Source organism: Pan troglodytes, chromosome 14, assembly GCF_028858775.2.
Source record: "Pan troglodytes isolate AG18354 chromosome 14, NHGRI_mPanTro3-v2.0_pri, whole genome shotgun sequence".
NCBI lineage: Eukaryota > Metazoa > Chordata > Mammalia > Primates > Hominidae > Pan > Pan troglodytes.
This window is the reverse complement of record NC_072412.2, coordinates 35217683-35241796: the sequence shown is the minus strand read 5'-3', so window position 1 is coordinate 35241796 and position 24114 is coordinate 35217683. Positions and strand designations below refer to the sequence as shown.

The 24114-nt window shown below is 40.4% G+C and overlaps 1 protein-coding gene across 3 annotated transcripts in view; it reads left to right on the top strand.

Moving 5' to 3' along the window:
* Window positions 1–955: 955 nt before the first annotated feature.
* Window positions 956–24114, top strand: part of DCLK1 (doublecortin like kinase 1) — a 352247-nt gene continuing 329088 nt past the window's right edge. For 2 of the 3 annotated variants that reach the window (XM_009426862.5, XM_522657.8), the window contains exons 1-3: window positions 956–1224; window positions 6187–6581; window positions 20126–20472. In XM_009426862.5, the coding sequence (XP_009425137.1) occupies window positions 6206–6581; window positions 20126–20472 (723 nt within the window). In that variant the 5' untranslated portion in view covers window positions 956–1224; window positions 6187–6205. The remainder of the gene's footprint in view (window positions 1225–6186; window positions 6582–20125; window positions 20473–24114) is intronic. The other variant, XM_009426864.5, reaches the window with a different exon arrangement.

Genomic DNA, 24114 nt, shown 5'->3' with positions numbered 1-24114 from the left:
TTATGTGTATTTGGGACAAACACAGGTTGTGGATGACAGGATTGAAAGTCAGATTAACTGGATCAAAATTCAGGCTGCATACTGAGCCAGTCTAAGATTTCACCAAAATCTGGGAGCTGCTCCCACTCCCTGGACTTTTGTGCAAAGACTGGAGGAAGTTGTGAACAGCCTGGGCTAGGAGAACATTCCCCCTCTGGGGGAGAGGCTCGCATGAGCTCATGGGGCTTTCCACCGCAGACCCAGCCTTGGCAGCCACAAAGTGTCCAGCAGTGAAACCTGGCCCTTCAGTTCTCAAGGGCCCTTTGGAACATATTTGACTCTAAGCAGAGGTCACTATTCCAAGAGTGACTCATGTCTTGGGGTTAAGTGGAGATGATGGGTGGGATCCATGAACAGATCCAGCTCTTCCCAATGTGGGGGGCACCAGAGTGCATAGCTTGGGAGGGTTGGTCATCCGAAGAGGCACTGCGTGGGTGCATCCTGGGCAAAAAGGTTGAGAAGGTGATCCACTGCTTCCATACCCTGGGAAAGGTGTCAGACCGTGAGGTCACATCAAAAGGTATGAGTGTGGGTACCTCCTTCCCTCCCCCGACGGTGGGGGCCTCATCTCTCGGCCATATCACCTCTGTGCCTTGCACACTTCCTGGCTCAGACTCAGCCCTGTCCACGTTCTCTTCCACCATCTGATCTGCCCCCATCTCCCAAAGACTACTTGTGGGGACTAGGGAGGTTTAGGGGTGTAGTCAAGCCAGATGCACCGAGGTTGCTGCGGTGGGAAGAGGGCGCTGGGAGGGAGGAGGACCTGGGGCGCAGCCGTGGTGGGTGCGCCCTGCCAAGAAGGGCGGGGGCGACGGGGCGCGCACGCGGAGGAGGAGGAGGAGGAGGGAGACGGGAGGGCGTGTGAGCGAGTGAGACAAGAACAGGGAGCGCGCCCGCCGCCGCCGCCGCCGCCGCCGCCGCCGCCCTCCTCTGGAGAGAGAGGCTGGAGTGAGGCTGTGCGAAGCGCCGCATTTCAATGAGGACGGGCCGAGGCACATCCCTGCACTAGTGGCCGCAACCGAGACGCCGCGCTCCAGCAGCTGCTGCCGCCCAGCCCGGCCCCGCCGCCGCCCCCCAGCCCTGCAGCCCCGCAGCCCCGGCCGCGCCCAGCCCGGCGAGGACAGCACCAGGAGGCGGCCCCCAGCGCGGCCACAAAGACCCCCGGCGGCGTCTCTCCGCGGACCGGTGCGTGGTTTGCCTTCCCTGGGGACGGGAGCTACGGGGAGGGCGGCCGGGGGACTCCGCAGAGCCCGCTCCGCCCGCAGCCGCGGGGCGCCGAGGGCAGGGCGGGCGCTCAGCTTGGCCCCGCCGCCCCGCCCGCAGTTCCTCGAAAGGCGGCCGCCCTGCCCTGGCCAGCCTGGCCCGACCCGGGGGCGTTGCGTGCGGGCGGCCCCGGGGCTGCTGGCACCTGCCTCTTTTGTTTGGTGCCATGGGGCTTTAAACCTGGAGTCAGGCGAGCGGGCCCTCACAGGCTTTTCGCGTTGTTAGTGGAGATGGAGAGCCAGGGCGGAGGAGCTGGGAGAGGTGCTTGTCATTGTCAGAACTGGCTGCGGAGCGGGAACCAAGGAAGGAGTGGCCGGGCCCGGCCTCTTATTGTGTGTGTGCTTTTCCGTGTGCCCGGGCCAGTGATATGTGCTTGTGGATGGGGTCGATTCGTGCGTGGTGGTGGCTGCAGCGTGGGTGTTGCAAGTACGTTTGCAGGGTCTCAAGTTCCTTCAGGGACAGCGAGGCTGCCTCATGTTCAAATTAGTACCTGCAGTGCTAAAAGCTTGCGGAGAGGAAATGGCATTTTTTCCTCCTAGTGGGAGCGCACGCACAGCCCCGCAATGCCCCACAAAAGAGGCTGCTTTTGAAAACCAGGTTTGCGCGGAATTGCTGCTGGATTTGGCAAGGAGATGCTTGGTCGGTGAGAGAGCAGATGAAAGGTTTCATTCAAACCGGCTCCCTCTCTGCTGCACCTGTGAGTGTGTCCAGGCACGGTGCACACACGTTCAGCGACCACACTGCAGGCTGTTCCGTGAATACATTTTATGACTGTTCCTAAATATATTGCCTTTCAGTGGGAAAGGAAAGTAGGACAGCGTTTAAAGTATGAAATGTCACATGGATGCAGGTCAGAAGGGATTTTTAAGAGAGGTCATATAGAGGAAAATTATAAAAGATATGCACACACCCTGTGATGTCTACGTCCGTGGTGGTGCACGGGCCTGGAAGGTATGTGTGCGTTTTATTTCATGCCAGTCCACCTGAATCCTAATCCCACGGTTAAAATATGCCTTGGGACTTCCAGGTCCAGCATCTATTTAGATGTGGTAGCATTTATGCCATTTTTTCTTGGTATATATGTGTGTAAATTTCTGAAACAAGAACCATGTGCTCGTCTAGAGAAGGATGAACATAGATTCCTCAAAATGGTGAGAAATCCCACCGAGAACAATCAGGGATGTTGGTTTCTTGAAATGGCAGGATTTATAGGAAAAACTCTGATGAGAGCCAGTGGCCCTTCTTACCTCCAGTGTCTGTGGTCGCTGTGGCTGAGGTGCTGTGGTTACCATCCTGGTGCCACTGCACATGTACACTCAGGCCCTTGGCCACCTACGGCCTCTGAACATTGAGCTGTGTGTTCTCGCACGCTTCCTGTGCAGAAAGTGTGAACCTGTGGAAGGCCAGTGGATCTTCAGAAGCTCATGCATGGTTCAAATGCATGACTAAGCCAAGGTGAGGGAAAGAACACCTATTTTGTTGCCACGAATAATTACCAGCACACTAGGGTGTGGAGTGTGCTTCATTTAGAGGTAGCTGTAGCCTTGAAAATGATTTCACTCTGAGTATGGTTTCTTTTGTCGACACCATTGCCCACTTTTGGACAGATTCAGGGAAGGGAAGTAAAAGGTGTAGCCCTGCCCTGGATGAACCTGTGATCCAGTTTGAGGAAATATGCAAATAAAATGAAACAAAGTAAACCTTTTTTCTATTTTAAATTGTTCTTTTCTTCTTTTTTCATCTGGTGTGGGAATTCTTAGTCCTAAAAGCCTGTTCCCCCAGGGGATTCAAACTATTGCCAAATTATTTGGCCTTTGCCAATTGTCAGTCACTGAGAATTCGATGTGCACTCTTTCTGGTAACAGAACTGTGCCATCCTTCCCTATGGCCCTGCTTGTTTTCTTTTAGTTTATATCAATTTGGAAGGAAATCCCCAAACTCCTAGTGTTGGGAGAATGATCACTGCCTTTAAGAATAAAACGCAAACTTCAAAAGTGAGTTTGGCCTTTATAATTTACAAAATGTTGAAGAGCTTAGTGAGTTGGTGTGAGTACTGGGCGTGTCTTCCACTCCACCCCCAAGACACACTCCCTTTTAGAAGACAAGAGAGCTCACTTTAAAACCATATAAATTAAAAAGTAAGAGCAGTTACCAATATCATGGACAAAAATTGGTTCTGTTTAACAACTAATGCCTACAGGATTGGATATCAAGTGATCATTGTTTTAAAGTTATCTAACATCAAAATCAATGAAACCAGTTCAGAGCTGCCTATATATAGTATAACTGTTTTTGAAAAATGCAAATTCTACTACTATGAGTTATTAAGAGGCAAGAAATAGTTTTCATATTTGGAGGGAAAAAAGTACACTGAACTCATTAACACTCCAGGTTTAAATCACACTTCATTTCTCCCTCCCCAGACCTTCAGTGGGGTCAGCAATAGACCCATAAGCAGGTAGATAGAATCACGAACATCAGAGGCCTGCTGACCACTGCTTCCTCTGTGTGCAGACGAAGTCTGGATCAGTTATGTGGCCTGTCCAAGGTCACTGAGCTAGTTAGGAGTGAGGGCTTACAAAATCCTTCTTCTCATGCTGAAGAGGAACCAGTTTCAAAGGAGCAAGGGATGGAAAACACCAGCTTTGGAGTTACAGTAAATCTGGGTTCAAATCTCAACCCCTCAGTTATAATTTTGGGACCCTGGATAAATTCCATATTCACCTGAGTATTAATAATATTACCTACCTTGTTGGATTAATATGAGGTTTAGAAGAGAATTTTTAGCATATTATACAACTGGTTGATGAGTAATAGTGTCAGGTACCTCCTAGACCTTCAATAAATATTGCTTTCTTTCACTTCATTTCTGGAGTACCAAATCTCTAGCCATGCTTTCAGGTGTGAAATTTTAGCCACTCTGAATGGATCAGAGGTCAGTTTACTGAGGGTCAAAGAAAGGTTGGGGAGACAGTGGTGCATTGGTGAGTGTTCACTGACCTTCAGAAAGGTGATGTCCATCTATATGGTGGGACTTGGGGAGTGCTTGTAAGGTTCTTGCTCCAAATTTTCCATTTTCCTGATATTCTATTTCAACATGCCTGAAATTTTGTCATTAAAATGTCTTTCCTTTGAATGCTTTGGTCTTTCCACTTTCTAGATTGTCTTGTTAAACCACAGATTCCCCTGCAAGGCTCCACAAACCTTTATCAACCAACCCCTCAGCAAGGATGAACTTGTCCTCTAGTCAGCTTGCTGTGGGGACCAGGGGGTACAGATGTACCTTTCAAAAGGTCATGAGATGGAGATCAGGAAGAAAGCAGGGGCCTCTCTTGCCAGAAAGGAAAGATTCTATTCCTGCTAGCTCTTTATGTGTCAGGGCCAGGAACACAAAAACAGATTTTATTAATAAAAAAATTAGTACTTATCACATGTCAGACACTATGATAAGAACTTCATGTGCATGAATTTATTTAATAGTTAATACTGACTATGAGGTAGGTACTGTTCTCATTCCCATTTTGTGGTGGAGGAAATCAAGGCTTAAAGATGCTGAGCAAGTAGGTTTTTCAAGCTTACACAGCTAGCATGGGGTCAAGTGTAAATCGACATCTTTAAGCCTCAATTTCTTCAATCACAAAGATAGCCTTAATGAAAGGAAGAACCAAGAAATGTACTTCCAAACATTTTTTCCTTTCTTGTTGTTCCTCTTCCTTCTCCTCCTTCTCTTCCTTTTTCTTCTTTTTTTAAACTCAACTTTTCTGAAGTACTAAATATAAGTAAATGAAGTATAGTGAATTTGCTTTTAAAAATATTGAATGTGTGAATATGTTGGAAAATCTTCTTTAAGTTGGTCCAACCTACAGATTGATTTAATTTGCTCTCCATCTGGCCATGGGGCACACAAACATTATGTAAAACTTTTACAATCTGACTGTTATGCTGCCTGCCCTCTCTTTCTGTCCCAGCCCACCATAGCTACTTATCTTTCACTGTATGATGATATGAGAGCTTATTTTCTTCCTGCTACCAGGATTAGCCCTCTGCCCTGCAAGGAGCGGTAGGCTTTGGAGTCAGGGAAACCTGGAACAGAGTTGCTGGTACAAGCATTTCTCAACTGTATTACTTGGAGCAATTTAGGGGAAATTTTTCTGTGCCTCAGTTTCTTCTTTTGTAAGGAAGGACAATACTTTGGAAAGTTGTTGTGTCTGTTGGGAATAATATCTGTTTGAAGCCTGATGAACCATGGGCAACCTAGGAGCTGCTTCTAACAAATTTGTGGCTGATTAATAAGCTGTTTCCACTGGGATCGGCCTCTTCTGCTGCCAGCGTGCAGAGGAGCCTGTGTTTATTTTGTGGGAATTCACAACCCTTTCTCTTTCTGTCCCACTTGATAACTCATATTAAATGTGTCATCAGTTAAAGCAATATTTCCACCCAGCTGTTCTGAAGCAGACCCTTTGAAATCATGATCTCAAAATAACATCATCCCCAAACTTTGGGAGGCCAAAGGGGTTGGGGGGCGGGGGAGGATCACTTGCGGCCAGGGATTCAAGACCAGCCAGGACAATAAAACAAGACCCTCATCACTACTACTAAAAACAAGCAAACAAACAAAAAATGAAGGAAATTAACCAGGCGTGGTGCAGGCACCTGTAACCTGTAGTAGTCCCGGATACTCTGGGAGATTGATGCAGGAGGATCATTTGAGCCCAGGAGTGTGAGGCTTCAGTGAGTACTTCAGTGAGTGCCATCTCACTGCAGCCCGGTGACAGAGCAGGACCCTGTCCCTAACATAAAACAAAAACAAAAACAAACAAACAAAAATATATATATATAACCTACATCAATATGTGTGTCTGCTTTTGTTTCTGGGGCTCGTAGGTCCTACTTGAAGTCCATCATGTCCTTCGGCAGAGACATGGAGCTGGAGCACTTCGACGAGCGGGATAAGGCGCAGAGATACAGCCGAGGGTCGCGGGTGAACGGCCTGCCGAGCCCGACGCACAGCGCCCACTGCAGCTTCTACCGCACCCGCACGCTGCAGACGCTCAGCTCCGAGAAGAAGGCCAAGAAAGTTCGTTTCTATCGAAACGGAGATCGATACTTCAAAGGGATTGTGTATGCCATCTCCCCAGACCGGTTCCGATCTTTTGAGGCCCTGCTGGCTGATTTGACCCGAACTCTGTCGGATAACGTGAATTTGCCCCAGGGAGTGAGAACAATCTACACCATTGATGGGCTCAAGAAGATTTCCAGCCTGGACCAACTGGTGGAAGGTGAGCGCTGTGAGATAACCCCCACGTGACCCTACAGGTTCCAGGCTCAGATTTCCAGTGTTGTAGCCGATTCGCATTTGCCCTCTGACAGTTGACATTCAGCCTTATGGCTGTGATCCTTATAGTTTCACACATATGAATGTGCTATTGTGTAGAGTAAAAAGGAAAAAAAATTAATGGTATTGTCAGGTAGTTTATAATAATGTGCCAAGGGAAAAAGTCCCTAATTCTACAGCATTCTCTATTTTCTTTCTCATACCCATGCTGCATTAATTTTAAAAGTCCATTTTATCTCTTCAATCTCATAGTTTATATTCGTTTTCTAAATGCAAATTAAACTTTTGCTATCACGATATCCGAAAGTACTTGAATTGAAAATGACAAATGGATCATGAAATTTTAGAGTTGAAAGGAACCTTAGATAGCTATCAAACCCATTAATTTTATCTTTGGAGTCTAAGGACCAGAAAATTCAAATGACATGTCGGTGGTTACGTGGTAAGATAGTGATGACCCTGGACCAAAACAGGTTTTCTGACAGCTCGTTCCACTGCGATGCTTCCTTTTGAGTTTAAAGGATTATTGTCTTTCTCTGATTTTTGAGGATATGCAGGGACTAATCTGTTCAGTTTAATTTTTTAAGTCCAATTTAGGTTAATAGTCGTTATCTTTTTTAGACATTTAATGTGGAAATAGGACTGTTTGCATCCACGGATGCAGCCTGGTATCTTATGCAAGCAGAGAAGGTCACCGACTCTGGGCTACACTTGCCTCAGGACTGACCCTGTTTGAACAGAGCATAAAGCCTGTCATTGCCTTAGAACTCATCGCCAATTAAAATGAGTTGGAGAAAAAAGACTGGGATTAAATGTATACCAAGGTGCACAAAAAGCTAGCAGATCCTTTTTGGAGGGTTGATTTTTCTGAAATTGAGATCTCAAGGCCCTGATGATGAAGAAGTAGATGGCACAAAAGAATCTGGGAAAGGGAGGTCGGGCGGAGTGTTGGAAGAGCTTGATTTCACCTTGAGTTCATTTTTACTCCAGAACTATTTGCTCAGGCTGTGTAACTCAACTGGGTCCAGGAGGGATGCCATATAATCCCTCCCTCTCTTGTGCAGGTAGCAGGAAGCACCCGTTGCAGCCCCGTTGGAGTTGGGGGCTGCTCTCCCCTGACCGCACACTGACAGAGCCCTCTTGTCCTGCTTTGTAACCAGTGTATGTATGTGATTCAAGGCTGGGGACTTCTCCCTTTTTGCTTCCCTTCATCCCTTGGCAGAAATGCCAGCCTGATCACAGTGTGACTGGCCTTGAGAGCGTGCAGAGGAGCCTGTGTTTATTTTGTGGGAATTCACATCCCTTTTCGGTGACTTGACATGCTGCCAACATGCCTGTGGACTTGGCCTTTTTCCTTCTATTCAGAGGGTGGAACTTCCAGTAAATTAAAGGAGAAGAATTAACATGAAATTTTACTGTTTCAGCTTTAATTTCTGTGTCCTGTCCTTTGCATGACCTTTGGAAGTCCAAGGTTAAATGAAACATTTGGTGGTATAGTCTAGGGGATCTGGATAAAAGTTATACGCAAAGTCAGGTGCATGACCAGTCAACAAGCCGTCCCTCTGAGGGCCGGTAGTACTGTAGGGAAAAATATGGCAAGATCTCAAAGCACATCCTAAGACAGCCATGGGTTGACACCTCACTCTGTTCCAGAGTCACTTGTGTAGCATCTATGGGGGTTGGGGTACTTCAATCAGTTTCCCACCCAGAAATGATCTTTACTTAGAAGTGGCCGAAGATACTCCAATGACTCCCATCCACCAAGGAGAGGGTCTGGGAGGTGGTAGATGACAGTACTCCCTTCACATCTAGGGACCAGCAAAATTATGGCATGCTTGTCACCATCTTCTTTGTCTTTTACTGCAAAATAATGCTTTCTCTGAGGGACTGATGTCTTGACTGAAGGTAATAATGATAGCTCTCAGTTATTGAGCATGTGCCAGGCACTGGCCAAATCCCTGCATATATGAATACATTTAATTCTCACAATGATCCTAGGAGGTAGGAACTGTTATCCTTATACTAAGGTGAGAAAAGGAAGGTACAGTGTGGTTAAATGATCTGCTCAAACTCACAAAGAAAGAAATGGTAGAGTTAGGATTTGAACCCAGGAAGGCTAGTGCCAAAGCTTGAGCTCATAACTACCTCTAAGATGCTGCGTGCTATGAATTCAACTACTATATTGAGTTTTTCCCCTCAATCAATGTGAAGTAACTGCCGACTGAATATTCTGATGTTTAAAAATGACTTTTTTGGGAAAAAAACATTATCTGATTGAATGAATGGTAACTTTGGTACAGTGTGTGAGTTCACCATGTTGGCTGCATTTATTTTTTGAATTTTCATTTAAACAGATTTTTTTCTAATTCATAACACTGACAATTAGCATGCAGCTGCACTTAGTGTTTAAATAGCTGGAAATTCATTTAGATTCGCCTCTTTGTCAATTACATTTTTTGCTTAGTCTGTTAAAATGCAAACCGTCGCTTCATATTCATCATTAGGCTCATATCTCTGACTTTACATACTAATTTTATGTAAACGTCAATGCATGTTATTAGCTTTTCATTTCCCCTTCCAATATGATGATGTTTGAGTTTTAAATTAAATCCTTTTAGTGGGTGCAGTGACAAGTGTATTGGACTTATAGTTATTTTCTTGCTCTTTCTCACTTGCTCTCAGACTAAAAGTTCTGAATTACAATATTTGTGAATTTCTTTATCTATGACAGTCTTGTGGTCACTGTCACTGTTTTGTTTTTATCTATGGATTATTATGCCTAAGTGTGGTTTAAGCATGTTGGTAGAGCTAGCTGTATGTATTTAGCTGAGCCAAAATTATATAGTCAGTGTGAATGTGTGTGTCTATGATTGTATGTGTGTCACCTATGCACATATGTATGTATATACACACATATTCACACACATACACTTAAGAGCATTCCAAAGGTGACACTCTTGTTTGCTTTCAAAATGGCCTTAATATGTTTTTTTAAAAAAATCATGATGCTTAATAAGGAAAGTTGAATTGCAGGCCTATTTCTGCAAGTGATTCATCTTGAGACTTGGCCTCATTTCCCCCAGTTTTGCACCATCTATATTCTACTGTAGGTATGTAAATGTTGTGATGATAAATAAAGGTGTCACATTTAAAGCCTTTGAACTCTTAGGAGAAAGATGAATGTAAACCTGGAGCATTGATGGATTGACTGATTTGTCCTTCTTTTAACATCTTATGAAAATGTACATGTGAGAGGGCCAGAACATTTTCTTTAAACATTAAGATAAAAACTCTGTAGATATGTAATCTTCTGGATACAAGTAAGTGAATTTGTTCATCAGATCTGTACTATTAGAGATGAGTCCCTCTTCTTCTTCGGTTCTCATGCATGCCTTGGCTTTTCACTAACCCTGTATGGACATTGCCTGACTCTGGAGCTGCAGTTTGCATAAGGGCTTTTTCCAAGTTTCTATCATAATCCCCCTCTCAGGATTAAACCCATGCTTCACCCCACAGTTAGGGAATCTCTTTCCTACCACAGCCTCTGGGTTACCCATCTTTTCCTATTCCTTAATAGAGCATCCTCTACTTTATTTCCCTATTTCACTGGCTTTCTCTATGCCTCTCCTTGCTATATTGAATTTTTTAAAATTACTTTTTGAATAGCTGTAAAATTTGCTCTTCCTAAAATTCCTCAGAGGGGACTACTTTACTAGTTTCTTTTTCTTTTCTTTTTTCTTTCTTTAAAAACAAAACAAAAAACAAAAAACAGGGTTTTGCCATGTTTCCCAGGCTGGTCTCAAACTCCTGGGCTCAAGCCATCCACCCACCTCAGCCTCCCAAAATGCTGGGATTTCAGGCGTGAGGCACTGTGCCCAGCCTACTAGTTTCTTGAGTGTCCTCTCAGAGATACCAGTGCATGTGAAGGACACATATACAGCAATGCCCCCTTATCCTGGAAGGAAATACGTTCTATGACACCCAGTGGTTGCCTGAAACTGCAAATAGTACTGAACCCTGTATATACTGTGCTTTTTTTCCTGTGAATACATACCTATGATAAAGGTATGTATATGACGCAAGGTATATGATAAAGTTTATAAATTAGGCATGGCAAGAAATTAACAACAATAACAAATAAAATGGAACAATTATAACAATATACTATAATAAAAGTTATGTGAATGTGGCGTCTCTCTCAAAACATCCTTTTGTACTGTACTTGCCCTTCTTGTGGTAGAGATGGAAGAAGCAAGATGGCGTGAGAGTTCATCACACTACTCAGAACTGCATGCAGTTTAAAACTCCTGAATTGTCTCTTTCTGGATTTTTTCATGTAATATTTTTGGACCTCAGTTGACTGCAGGTAACTGAAACCATGGATAAAGTGGGGCAGTACTGTAATTTGCCCAGAAGGTAACTTTTTATGCCCACAGTTCTGCACCTTGCTTTGTGTACTTAACAATATATCCTGAAGACCTTTCCATATCGGTACATCCAAAACTACTGTGTTCTTTTACTGACTTCATAGTACTCCTTTATACAAAGGTACCATCATTTATTTAACCAGTCTTTTATCAATATGCTTTTAGGTTGTGTTCAATTATTTGTTATTACAGACAGTTGTGTGATGACTATCCTTGGATAGATGTTTTCCACTCATGTAGGAGAATATCTTTAGGATAAATTCCTAGAAGTAATATTGTTGGGTAGAGAGGTACAAGCATTAAAGTTTTAAGCACTATTTGCAAAATTCCCCTTCATAAAAGTGGATTCAGTTTACACTCCAACCACTTATGTATGAAAGTGGCCGTTTCTCTATCCTCAACAAGATGTTTTGAAATCAGATGTTTCCCATTAACTAACCCATTAAGAAAAGAAAACTGTATGTCTTCTCATAGTTTTAATTTTCATCTTTTCATGTGTTTAAAGGGCATTTGTATTTCATTTTCTGTGCGTTGCCTCTCCATCATTTATGATCATTTTCCTATCAGGTTAGGGTTTTTTTTATTAACTTGTAGAATTTTTTTCTTTTAAATATATTAACTCTTTGTAATAATGATTGAGAGGGCAGTCATGTGTCATTTAATAGTGTGGATATGTTCTGAGATATGTGTTGTTAGGCAATTTTGCCATTGTGGGAACATCATAGAGTGTACTTACACAAACATAGATGGTGTAGCCTCCTCCACACCTAGGCTATATGGTATAGCCTATTGTTCCTAGGCTACAAACCTGTACAGCTTGTTACTGTACTAAATACTGTAGACAATTATAACACAATGGTATTTGTGTATCTAAACATCTCTAGACATAGAAAAGGTACAATAAAAATATGGTGTTATAATCTTATGGGACCATTGTCATATATGTAGTCTGTCATTGAACCAAATATTGTGGCACATGACTCTATTTTTTCCAGATTTCTCTTTAGTGACTTCATTTATTGTGTTTTTTGCCGTGTAGATGTACAAAACAATTATATAATCAAATGTGTTATTCTTTATTAATAGCTTGATTTTCATGCCTCTTGGGTCCTTTGTACACTGAGATCATAAAGCCATTTTTCCTCATTTTGTTGTGGTATGTTTATGTTTTCACTTAAAAAATATTTTAATGGAAGTCATATTGTTATAATATGTGAGACAGGGATTCAGTTTAACCTTTTCTTCCCCCAGGCTATTTGCTCCATTTCTTTAACATTATATTTTCAGATTAATTTGGACTTATACAAGTATCACAGAGATAGGAAGTTCCTGTTTACCCTTCACCCATCTTCCTGTAATGGAACAGCACACACAATCATGGTGCAATGAACAAAACTAAGAAGTTAACTTTGGTACAATACAGTAGTTGAACTACAGGCCTCATTTGGCTTTCCTTCGTTTCCCCACTGATATCCTTTTTTCATTCCAGAATCACACATTGCATTTAGTTGTTGTGTCTGCTTCTCCTTGAAGCTATGACGGTTCTTCAGTCTTTTCTTATCTTTAATGACCTTGACAGTTTGAAGAATACCAGTCAGTTATCTTGTAGAATGTCCCACAGTTTGGGTTTGTCTGATGATTAGATTGATGTTATGCACAGAAGTCATGTTTTGTCCTCAGTACATCATTTCAGGGGGTACATGATGTTGATATGTCTTGTTGGTTACCTGTGATCATTTGGTGAAGGCAGTGTCTGTCAGGTATATTCACTCTAAAGTTATAATTTTCCCCTTTGTAACTAATATTTCGGGAAGAAACTTTGATGCTGTGTAAATATCTTGTTTCTCCTTAAGCTTTTGCCCATGAATTTTGGCATTTGTTGGTGGATCTTGCCTATAGCACTTATTACTATAGTGTTCTAATGGTGATTTTCTTTTCCCTCTTTACTTGCCAAATTTCTAAACATTACTGTCCTCCATTTTCCTGTCTTTGGATCATCCACTGTGATCTCATCAACTGACATTATTTTAACCACTCTTTTAAGGCCTATTACTCCTAAATCAGATCTTTCTTCTGCACTCCAACTACCTGGATATATAGAACTGTTTCTCTTCCTTAGTTCTTTAAAGCTCAACATGTATAATTGTGAACTCATTCTTTTCCATTTTCCAGAATTCATTCTTTCTCTCATGTTCCAGCTCTTATTAAATAGTGTTACCACCTGCTAGGGTCCTAATGTTTGGGACCCCCTCAAAATTCACATGTAAAGTTATTAAGGGGTAGGGCTTTTGATAGGTGATTAGTTTATGAGGCTGGAGCTTTTATGAATGGGATTCATTGCTTCATGAAAGAGGCCTCCAAAAATTGCCTTGCCCCTTCAACCCTGTGAAGATACAATGAAAAGGCACCATCTGTGAGGAAGTGGGGCCCTCACCAAACACTAAATCTGCTGGTGTCTTGATCTTGGACTTCCCAGCCTCCAGAACAGTGAGAAATAAATGTGTGTTGTTTATAAGCCTCCAGTTGATGGTCTTTTGTTATAGCAGCCAAAGGACTAAGACATCACATAACTTAACATCACCCTTAATGTCTCTCTCTCTTAATCCCTCAAATCCAGGCTATCATCAAATTCTGTTGATTCTGCTAAGACATTTCTCCAACTTGTTTTCTCTTCTCCATTCCTATTTCTGCTTGCTGGAAATCTCCAACTGATTGGCTTCTAGGAACTTCAAATTTAATATGTGCACAGTCAACTTAATTTCCTTCTTTACTGCCTAATCCAAACCTGTTCCCCTTCTAATTGTATCTATTGTGGTATATGGGAAGTAGGCCCAAAGAGAATTTTCAGTGTCATCACTTCAGTGTTTTTGTTGCCTCATATTCCCTCGGAACCCACATCCAGTCAATTGCCAATTCTGGCTGGTTGTATCTGCTAAGTACTCCTCGTAACATCCACTCCTCTGTCCCTAGTGTGGATACGTAACATTCAGTTCACCTCCTCTCCTGGTCGGCTGTGATGACTTTCTCGGTGATATCTTGACTTCTCTCTCCCCATGTTCACTTCAGCCCCTCATTCACACTGCAGCCAGTGCAACCTGTTTATCACCCAGGGCTGATCGTGTGTAAAACTCTGACCTTGTTGCCTGATGTGGTTTTATCTAACTCGTCTGTCTATGGAATCATTTTTATTTCATTTTTTTTTGAGAAAATGTTTTAATATATCAGAGAATATCCCTTTCTGTACTGTGCAACAGAGCATATTATTATTTTATTTTTATCTGGAATGTTCTCCCCTCTCTTTTTTGTCAATGGTAATCTTACCCTTGCTTCCAAGGCCAGTGTGAATTCCATTTCCCTTTCATAGATAGCCCAGTGGGAAGTGGGAAGTGACTTCTTTCTCCTCTGAATTAGGATGGCCTAGACCACTTACTTAGCAATTATCACTTACTGCCTTGTGGTGGAATCTTTTCGTAGACACATCTTGCTTTCTAACCTATTTGAAGATAGTCTCCTGACTTAGGTTTCTTTCCCTTCCCAGAGTGGCTAAGTTAGGTCTTGCACCTATGACTCAGGATTTAGGAGGTTGTTTTTAATTTTTAGGTTTCATTGTTAATGTTGTATGTGCTTGTCACAGTTTTGTTATTTGTTGTTTTGTTATTATGCAAAAGTTTTTAGCAATGAGATTATGGTTATAAACATTTTCATGGCTCCAAGTAGTTTTCCATGTTGCTTTTTAAAATGATTGTTACCATTTTAATGTCTGTAATGGTGTTTTCTATTTATACTTTATTGTGTGTTTATCCTTTGTCATATATTTTAGCACCTTGTATTATTTTGTTGCTGCAACCTCAATACCACTTTATTTTGATTATTCTTTTGTTACAATTATAATAGGTACAAGAGTACATCTTAAATCTGCTTTAACTTGCATTTCTTGGCTTACTATTTAAGCACCCTCCATGTGTTTTCCATATATTCTTTGTTTTGTTTTTATCCTTTGCCATCTATTTTTGTACCTTGTATTTTTGTAAATTATAATAAGCCATGCTTATTATAATAAGAAATAAGTAAAAGAGTCTCTACTTTTCAATTTCAAAAAGTTTAGATCTCTCATTTTTTTTTCCTTAATGTTGTTTTTCTGTTGCTTTGGATTTGAGAAGGTGACATGTCCACAGGTCTGACATACACATTCAAGTTCATTTTCTATAAGCTTACTTTTATGTTTTATTGTGCTATGGAAGACTTCTGCAAAAGAATGACCCATAAGCACCTTTGGGAAATCTTTTTTCTTGCCTTTAATAGCTCAATGAAAATCATCCTAAGCCAGTGACTTCCAGGTAGATTATGAAATGTTGCTGTGCGTATCTGAGTTGCCTCATAAAATGTAATATCCAGAAGCTACTTTACGATATTCTATTCTGTAAACAATATTTCATGTAATTTAATTCAGTTCAGTTGCAGAGGTTTCAATACATATTTGAGTTTTTCCTAGATTTTGCCATAACTCACAATAATGAAATTTAATTGCCAGAGTTTTTAATCAGAAAGTTTATCCTCTGGAAAAATGAAATATATTACGGATATCCTTCACTTAAGGATGCTTTTGACTATGCCACATATTGATCTTAAAGGAAGCCTAGAGGAGGTAACAACCAGCTCTAGTAATGTGAAGGATGGAGATGAGGTCATTTTCAGACTGAAGTTAAGTAATATCAGAACTGGAATTTACTCTTAGCCAATGAAAAAACTCCCACAATAAGAGGCAAATTTGTAGAATCCCCCAATATAGAGTCTCGTGGAGGAACACTTTTATAGCTGACACACTGCAGGCCCAGTCACCCAGGGAACTGGTACCACATTGTCAGTTTTCAGTAGTGCCCAGGGAACTCATTTTAAGTGGAAATATTCTAATTTCATAATGGAAGCGAATGGCAAAGTAGAATTAACTTCACAGATTTTTAAAATAATAAATCTTATTAGAGGAAATGTATTCTTATGCTTTGAAGAATAATGGCCAGTATGATCATTTAAAAATACAGGCCAGTCGCGGTGGCTCACGCCTGTAATCCCAGCACTTTGGGAGGCTGAGGTGGGCGGATCACTTGAGACCAGGAGGGCCAACATGATGAAATCCTGTCTCTACTAAAAATATAAAAATTCACTGGGTGTGGTGGTACATGCCTGTAATCCCAGCTACTCAGGAGGCTGAGGCAGGAGAATTGCTTGGACTCAGGAGGCAGAGGTTGCAGTGAGCTGAGATCACACCACTGCACTCCAGCCTGGGTGACAGAGTTAGACTCTGTCTCAAAAACATAAAAAATGAAACATAAAAATAAAAATACATAGGTGATTTTTTAAACAGGAACTCTTCAGTATCTTAAAAATAATCTAGTATGCTTACTTAGATATTATTTCATCCTCCAACTTTCTGAAAATACTAAAATCTTTCAGGAAAGAAATTACCATATTCTGACATTTTAGTATTAGTTGGATCCAAACATAATTTCATGCTTATTTCCTTACTTTTAAAAAAAAACTGTCATTTTCTTTATCTCTCTCTCTACTTAAAAACAAAGATTAGTTTTTGGCCTTCATAAATGCCAAAATTCAGCCAGATGCTGCTCCAGCATCTTGCTATTTGTTGGAGTGTCTTAGACACCCAGAGTGTTACATTTCAAGTGAAGAATCAGACTTATCATAGAATCCTTAGGGCTTGAACAAACTGAAAAAACAAACAAACAAACAAGAAAAACTGGTTGTATGATAACCAACCAGAAAATCATGATGTTTGCAATTTCTAGTACCACCGCTAAGAGCTTTGCAATCATGCCATCCTTGTTCAAGTTCACCTATAGGAAGTAATGCAAAGCTTCCAAAGCAAATTTTGGGCTGTTTTGCTCAAAAATACCTTGTGTTTTTTTATTTGTTTGTTTGTTTGTTTGTTTGTTTTAGATAAATTCACTTTTATTTCATTGTTGCAGTAGAAGTTATACCAAAAGACTTCGGGGTGTGGGGTGGCTTAGTGTATGTAAGAGGAAGTATACTACAGTAATTGTAAGCTTACTTTATCTTGTTATTTTGTTTGTTTGTTTGTTTGTTTTTTAAATAAAGAGAGATGGGATCTTGCTTTGTTGCCCAGGCTGGAGTGCAGTAGCACAATCATGGCTCACTGCAGCCTCATCCACCCAGGCTCAAGTGATTCTCCCACCTCAACCCCCCAAGTAGCTGGGACTACATGTGTGAGCCACCATGCTTGGCCCTGTCTTGTTATTTTTGAATGGCACTTAACACACATACCTCATGTCAATACTTGAATGCACTCTAAAAATGATTATTTAAACAAGATTATAACTTATCTCTTAACTCTCAGTCACACTAAGGAAGAGATTGAACACTGGATATCTAGAGCTACTTGACCAAATCAAAACTATGTATTCTTCCCATTCAGAACAATCACGTTTGTTAATTTATAATAATCGATGATAATTAGCCCATGAATTGAAAAGCTATTTTTTACAAAATCAGAAAATACAACCAACTTTAATTTAACTGCATTAAGGCGGGAACCACATCTCTTGTGGCTGAGAGAAGTTCGGTGTTATGATTATGGTAAAAATAGTTAATACATAGATTTGAAAAGATTTAATGGAAATTTCTTTTCATGATAAAATGGAAATGTATTAGCATAAGGAAATCAATGGAAATTTATTAGCATAAGGAAATCCATCTGGGCCTTTCCTGAATTCCTGAATAGTGTCACAGACTCTAAATGACTGTGGTGTGTGATCTTGGATTTGGTGGCAGCTCCTTCTCCTTCCTTTAGCTGTTGCTTTCCTGTTAGCACAGTATCATCTGTTACTGGAGTCTCACATCCTTCTCTAAGATTCTCATTCCAGTCTTTAAATCTGATTATCCAGCAGAGGAGCCTCACATTTACAGCTCAGATTAAACACATATTTCTTCCGATCATTGTTGCTTGAACCAAACCAGCAATGCCTTCTCAGTGTAACTGGAGAACTTTCTTAGGCTTTTAAACATTTTCAGGGTGCTTTATCTAAGAAGATATTTTTAAAAAGCGTTTATTTTCTCTTTTAACAAACTCACTCCATGTTGCTATGTTCTTTAAAACTGCTCCCTCTTCTAATTTAATATATTTTTAAAGTTTTTGTTGAAATGTAAACTGCTCTCTATATCTTTGTTTTGCTTTTAGTTATTAGCTTAGTATAGAAACTTATAAATAATCAGACAATTGCATATCTTCAGTTAGCACAGAATTCTGACAGAGGCTAGCTTTGCCAGCTCAGTTACATGCCGTGTGTCTCACTGGGGAGTGTTAGGGCATTCTCACATTGACATGGACCCAACGTGGTGTCCACTGGTAACTGTTCAATATAAGACCTGCTTACCGATTTCTAGTAATTTTGTTTTTGAATTTTTCTTTCAGGCTTACTGCACGATTAGGGTATGTAGCCTCAGGTCATTTTCACTTACATAGCAGGTTTGTATTTGAGATCACTTTGATCTCTATCTTCTAATTTGATCTTCATAAAAACCTAATGAGGTTTTGTTTTATAGATAAATAAACTACCACCCAGAAATCTGAGGGACTTGTCCAAAGTCACATGCTTGGAGAGGCCAGGTCTTGAGCCCGAATTTCCAGTTCTCTCTTCCCACTATCATGTTCAGGTCATCACTCCATGAAAACTCCCAAAACACTGCTGTTTCTATAGTACCCAAATATGCCTTTCTCAGGATTTAAGAAAATATCAAAAATACATATATGTTTTTGATATTTACTTAAATCCTGAGGAAGGCATAGCTGAGACAAGTCATGATCTGCCAGGTGAATAGAAATGGGGTTGGTTAAACTTGCACTATTCATACAACTTCTAGTGAGGCATAATGTGTATGTATACACATTAGAGAATATTTTAAGAACATCTGCAAAACAAGTGTTCAGTAACATGTATAACTGCTCTTTTTAACTTTTGAAGGCCTGCTTCAGTTATTTTTATGTGACTACTTATTCTTTGGCCTTGGATGCTTGCACTGTGAATTTAAAAATAATACAAGGACTTAGATAAAAGTCAATGGGCTGTGTTAGATTAGGCCTCGGTCATTTTACCTACAATTATGAAGGTCTTTCAGCATTTTTACCTATTCCTAGTTACAAAAACTTATTAACACAGAAAAAAGCCATTACAAAATCTTTAATTTCAAAAGGCTTTGACCTAACTTTATGAAATATGTATTTAGAATTCGTCATTTTACAATTTGTTGTCTCTTGGTTCATGTTTTTCTTTTTTGTGTGTGTGATCTACATCTACTTAATAGTCTGATTATTTTCATTAAAAGATTTCCTGCTAAGGAGTCACTTTTAATAAACTTTTACTTATATTTATTTTAGAGCCCATTTTTGAAGCTGTAGTTTGTATGTTGAACACTTCTAAAACCTCTTACTTATGAACAAGTATGAATTGACCTTATAGTATGTGTGGATCACTGTGATTGGCACTATATAGATGAGAGAAAGGAAGGGTGATTATTTGCTTGCTTTTGGAACTTTACTGGGCTTTACAAAATCTTTAGCATCAACTCTCATCAAATTCGTAAATTATATGACTGTTTTAAGATGCTGTATTCTGATTCATTCTTAGTGTTTAAATTATCTCAGGTAGCAAATGGAGGTACTTCCAACTTTGAAATTTTCTGCAGATTTAAGTATCTCTAATTCCCAAAGAATATTTTCTATTTTAAATTCACTTTCACACTTCTCTAAGGTCTTTTCAAGCAGATCAGCATTTCTATCGCCGACCTTAAGATGAGGAAATGGAGGAATATTGTTTCGTTTTGTTTTTCCAGGATGTGGATCTGTTGCTGACAGTGCCAGATTAGCAATCAGAAATCTTTCTTTTTCCCTAATTATTAATCACACTTCCATTGTTTGAGAAGTCAGGGCTAGCTCTTGCCCCTAAGCAGAAAAGGCAAAAGAGAGGATAAGTAGGAAAAAAGAAATGGGTATATTTTAGTATAAATTTAAATATATTTCTCTCTTCCTTAGGAGAGAGTTATGTATGTGGCTCCATAGAGCCCTTCAAGAAACTGGAGTACACCAAGAATGTGAACCCCAACTGGTCGGTGAACGTCAAGACCACCTCGGCTTCTCGGGCAGTGTCTTCACTGGCCACTGCTAAAGGAAGCCCTTCAGAGGTGCGAGAGAATAAGGATTTCATTCGGCCCAAGCTGGTCACCATCATCAGAAGTGGCGTGAAGCCGCGGAAAGCTGTCAGGATTCTGCTGAACAAGAAAACGGCTCATTCCTTTGAGCAGGTCCTCACCGATATCACCGATGCCATCAAGCTGGACTCGGGAGTGGTGAAACGCCTGTACACGTTGGATGGGAAACAGGTAAGAGACATATTGTGATGTGACTTTGACTTTAAGGCAAGAACCAGGGAGTCGGAGGGTGTACGTGGCTAAAGCATACATTTTGCTCAAGTTGTTAAAGGGCCTGGGTCACTTAATCAACAAATATGTACTTGCTGGCCCTAGAACAGTCAGAAGTTTGAGTTGAGCAGGATTATTCATAGGAATAAAGTAAGAAAAAAATGCATATCTTTGAAGATTAAATAATTACTCAGTGATTTCTACTTTTTCATTTATTATTTGCTTAACATAATGATTCTTTTCTGTCATCTGTTTTCAGTTTTCTCATAGATCTTATAGCCTTAAGAATGAATGACTGAGGTGTGAAAGTAAACTGTGACCAGTAGGGAAAATTCTAACATATTTCTTTGACCTAAATATTTTATGATTTTAAGTCTTTGTAGTGTTCACTAGTGAGATTTACTTACATTTTATAGATTTTAAAATATGTATCTAAGAAATGACATATTTCCATCTGGATAGCTTTAAAGGCATATTTCTAGAATAGTACGCATCTTGTATTTTTCAGTGTTAAAATAAAAGGGAGGTTTTTCAGCTACAGAATGAACATCAGTTGACTTGGATGTGTGGTCATTTTAATGTGAGTTAGTCAGATGAACCCAAAGGAAGCATCACCTTTTATTGTCTTGGGTGGACTATTTTTGTACAGGTTTGACAGAACGTTGATGGTGAGTTGAATTAAAAAACATTGATTAGGGCCGGGCGCGGTGGCTGACGCCTGTAATCCCAGCACTTTGGGAGGCCGAGGCAGGCGGATCACGAGGTCAGGAGATCGAGACCATCCTGGCTAACAGGATGAAACCCCGTCTCTACTAAAAATAAAAAAAAAAAATTACCTGGGTGTGGCGGCGGGCGCCTGTGGTCCCAGCTACTCAGGGAGCTGAGGCAGGAGAATGGCGTGAACCCGGGAGGCGGAGCTTGCAGTGAGCCGAGATCGCACCACAGCACTCCAGCCTGGGTGACAGAGCAAGACTCTGTCTCAAAAAAAAAAAAAAAAAAAAAAAAAAAAAAATTGATTATATGTACAGCATGATTTGCTAGTCATTCAGAGTTTATCAGATTATATTTTTGAGCACACTATCTTTGCTGGAAGTTTAGTTTTTAATGTGGTGCTATCAAAATGCTTTTTTTAAAAATTTTTTTTGAGGGATAATTTGAATGATTTGTATGTATAGTAAATATTAAAATTAAAATGATCCATGAATTAAAAGATTGATCTTATTAAATAGAAGACTCCTCCAAGTTCTTAAAGGCTAGCACATTCAAACTTTCTGAATTAGAAATAGATGCTAATCCTAGAAAGAGTATTAGTCATGAAAGAATATTTCCCTTAGGGATCCATTCAGATGCTCTAAATTATAAAATTCATTAGGAAAGAAGGAATATGTGCCAGTTGTTCATTTGTATTTACCGTCTTTTGCTTGTCTCATAACCCTTGCCCTAAGTATCATGCGGATAAGGATTCTAATGGATGAGATTCTCTAATGGATGAGACTTAGTCTTCTATATTTAAGAGTCTGTAGCCTAAATGTCATCAATCTATCAATGACCAGAAAGTTCATGCTGGCTTGTGAATTATAGTAGCAATAAGATGGCAAACTTCACCTTTACACATTTTGTAAGCCCTTCACTGGCTCCATTTCTAATGAGTTATTCAAACATCTTGTAGTTCTGAATTTTCATATATTGAATTTTCTCAAGATGGGAGTTCGTCTATTTTCATAAATATTTACCTATTCAAATAAATGTTTTTATAAAGTGTCTCATTAGAGCAAAGAATACATATGGATAAATGTTCCCTCTCCCTGCTGCACTTCAGAATTTTGGGAGTTCCAAAATGCTACTCTGAATCTAAAAATCGGCTTTAATGACTTTAGCTAAAATTTGCCATCAGCTGATTATTTAATTTTGTTTATTTCAGGAATAAATCCCTAGAATAGGTATGATGTTCTCAGTTGTTTTCTTCCTTACTGAATTTGTCTAGAATCAATATTTGATAACGGCTAGTTTACTGTGGTTTACATATAAATAATCCAAAGTCATGGGACGGAATCCGAGGTTTAATGTCAAAAAACCAGGATTCAAGTCTTGGCTCAGCCGTAGATTCCTTATGTTTTTAGCAAAACACTTAACTGAGCCTCATTATCCTCATCAGTGAAACACAGATAAAATGATTACCTGTGTTTTATAGAGTGCTGTGGGTCAACTATGATGATACATGCAATAGCAATTTTGAACTATAATGATGATAGCTTTATTGAGCATTGTTCTAAGTGCTTTGCATGTATTAGCATGTTTAATCCTCATAACGACTTGCTTATTATCCCCATTTAACAGATTAGAACACTAAGGCACAGAACTCATTAAAAACATGCATAAGACCACACAGCTACGATTTAAACTGGTCTTGCTCCAGAGCTTGTGCTGGTAACCACTGTACCACTTTAGATTATGTTAAAGCACCAAACTGATGTAAATATATTGAGAAAGAATTGTCAAGAGAGTAATTTGTCCAAGGAATATCATCTGAAACATTTCTGCTCTGTCCTTTTTTTCCCTGCAGTCATTCTGCTGACTGTTGTACTCAACTGTTGTTTTGTCAAGCGTTCAGTTTGCTGCTGTGGCATTTCCCCTAGTGTTGGCATGTTCTCTTCATAGCAGGATCAGTGAAAAGCTGCAGAGGAATTGGATGATAAAGTGGAAAGAACATAAAGACTTATTCCTTGGGTTCCCAGTGAGAACAAAGATGCTTCCTCATGGACCCCAGGAGTCTTTAGAATCTTTTTGGCTCAAAAGAGAAATCTGTCCCATAAGCAGTTTGTTAGAGTAGAATTTTTGACAACCCTGGCAGAGACTGAGGCTTGATAAGCCTCTGAGAATAAACCACTTTCCTCCACGCTGTCCTGTGGAATAACGCTTGGCCATAGTGGGGTGGCACCTGCACTGCTACCATCTTGGCCTGCCTGTGGTGGCATCGGGGTCCGTATGCTGCCAACAAGATGCCACCCTAAGATTACTTGTCCCACCTTTTTAAAAAATAGTTTAACTGAACCCTCACATCAACTCCATAAACAATATGGGAATTCCAATGCCCAGTAAAGAATTTCATGTTTTTGGGTTGAGGAAATAGAATTGTTTAAAAAATGAATTGCTTGAGTGCTTTGAGTAAATGGGTAGAGAGGAAGATGGTTTTGTAGATTGCCTTGGGGCAGCCTACAGATGTATCCATGGCATGAAAACTGTTGACGCTGGGATTTTGGACAATGGAACCATGAAAGCCGGAGCCTGCTGTTTAATATCTTACCCAGAGGAGACGGACGCCGGAGGGCATAGACCACATGCTGTTCTCACTTGTTTCTACCACCACTCCTTGCTCAGTTGCCTCTCGGGTTTGTGTTAGCCCTAAGCAAAGAGTTCATCGAACAGTACTTTTTTTGATGTTTTTAGACTGAGATAAGGAAATAAACATTTTGGAAATGCTGCACAATCTAGAAAAGATTTTGCAGGAAGCTGCAATTGGCCAAGATGACCGTTGTGGTTCATAAGCAGCCTATGTGTGAGCAAACCCTTTCTAATGATTGCAACTCCATTCTTTATTCAGGG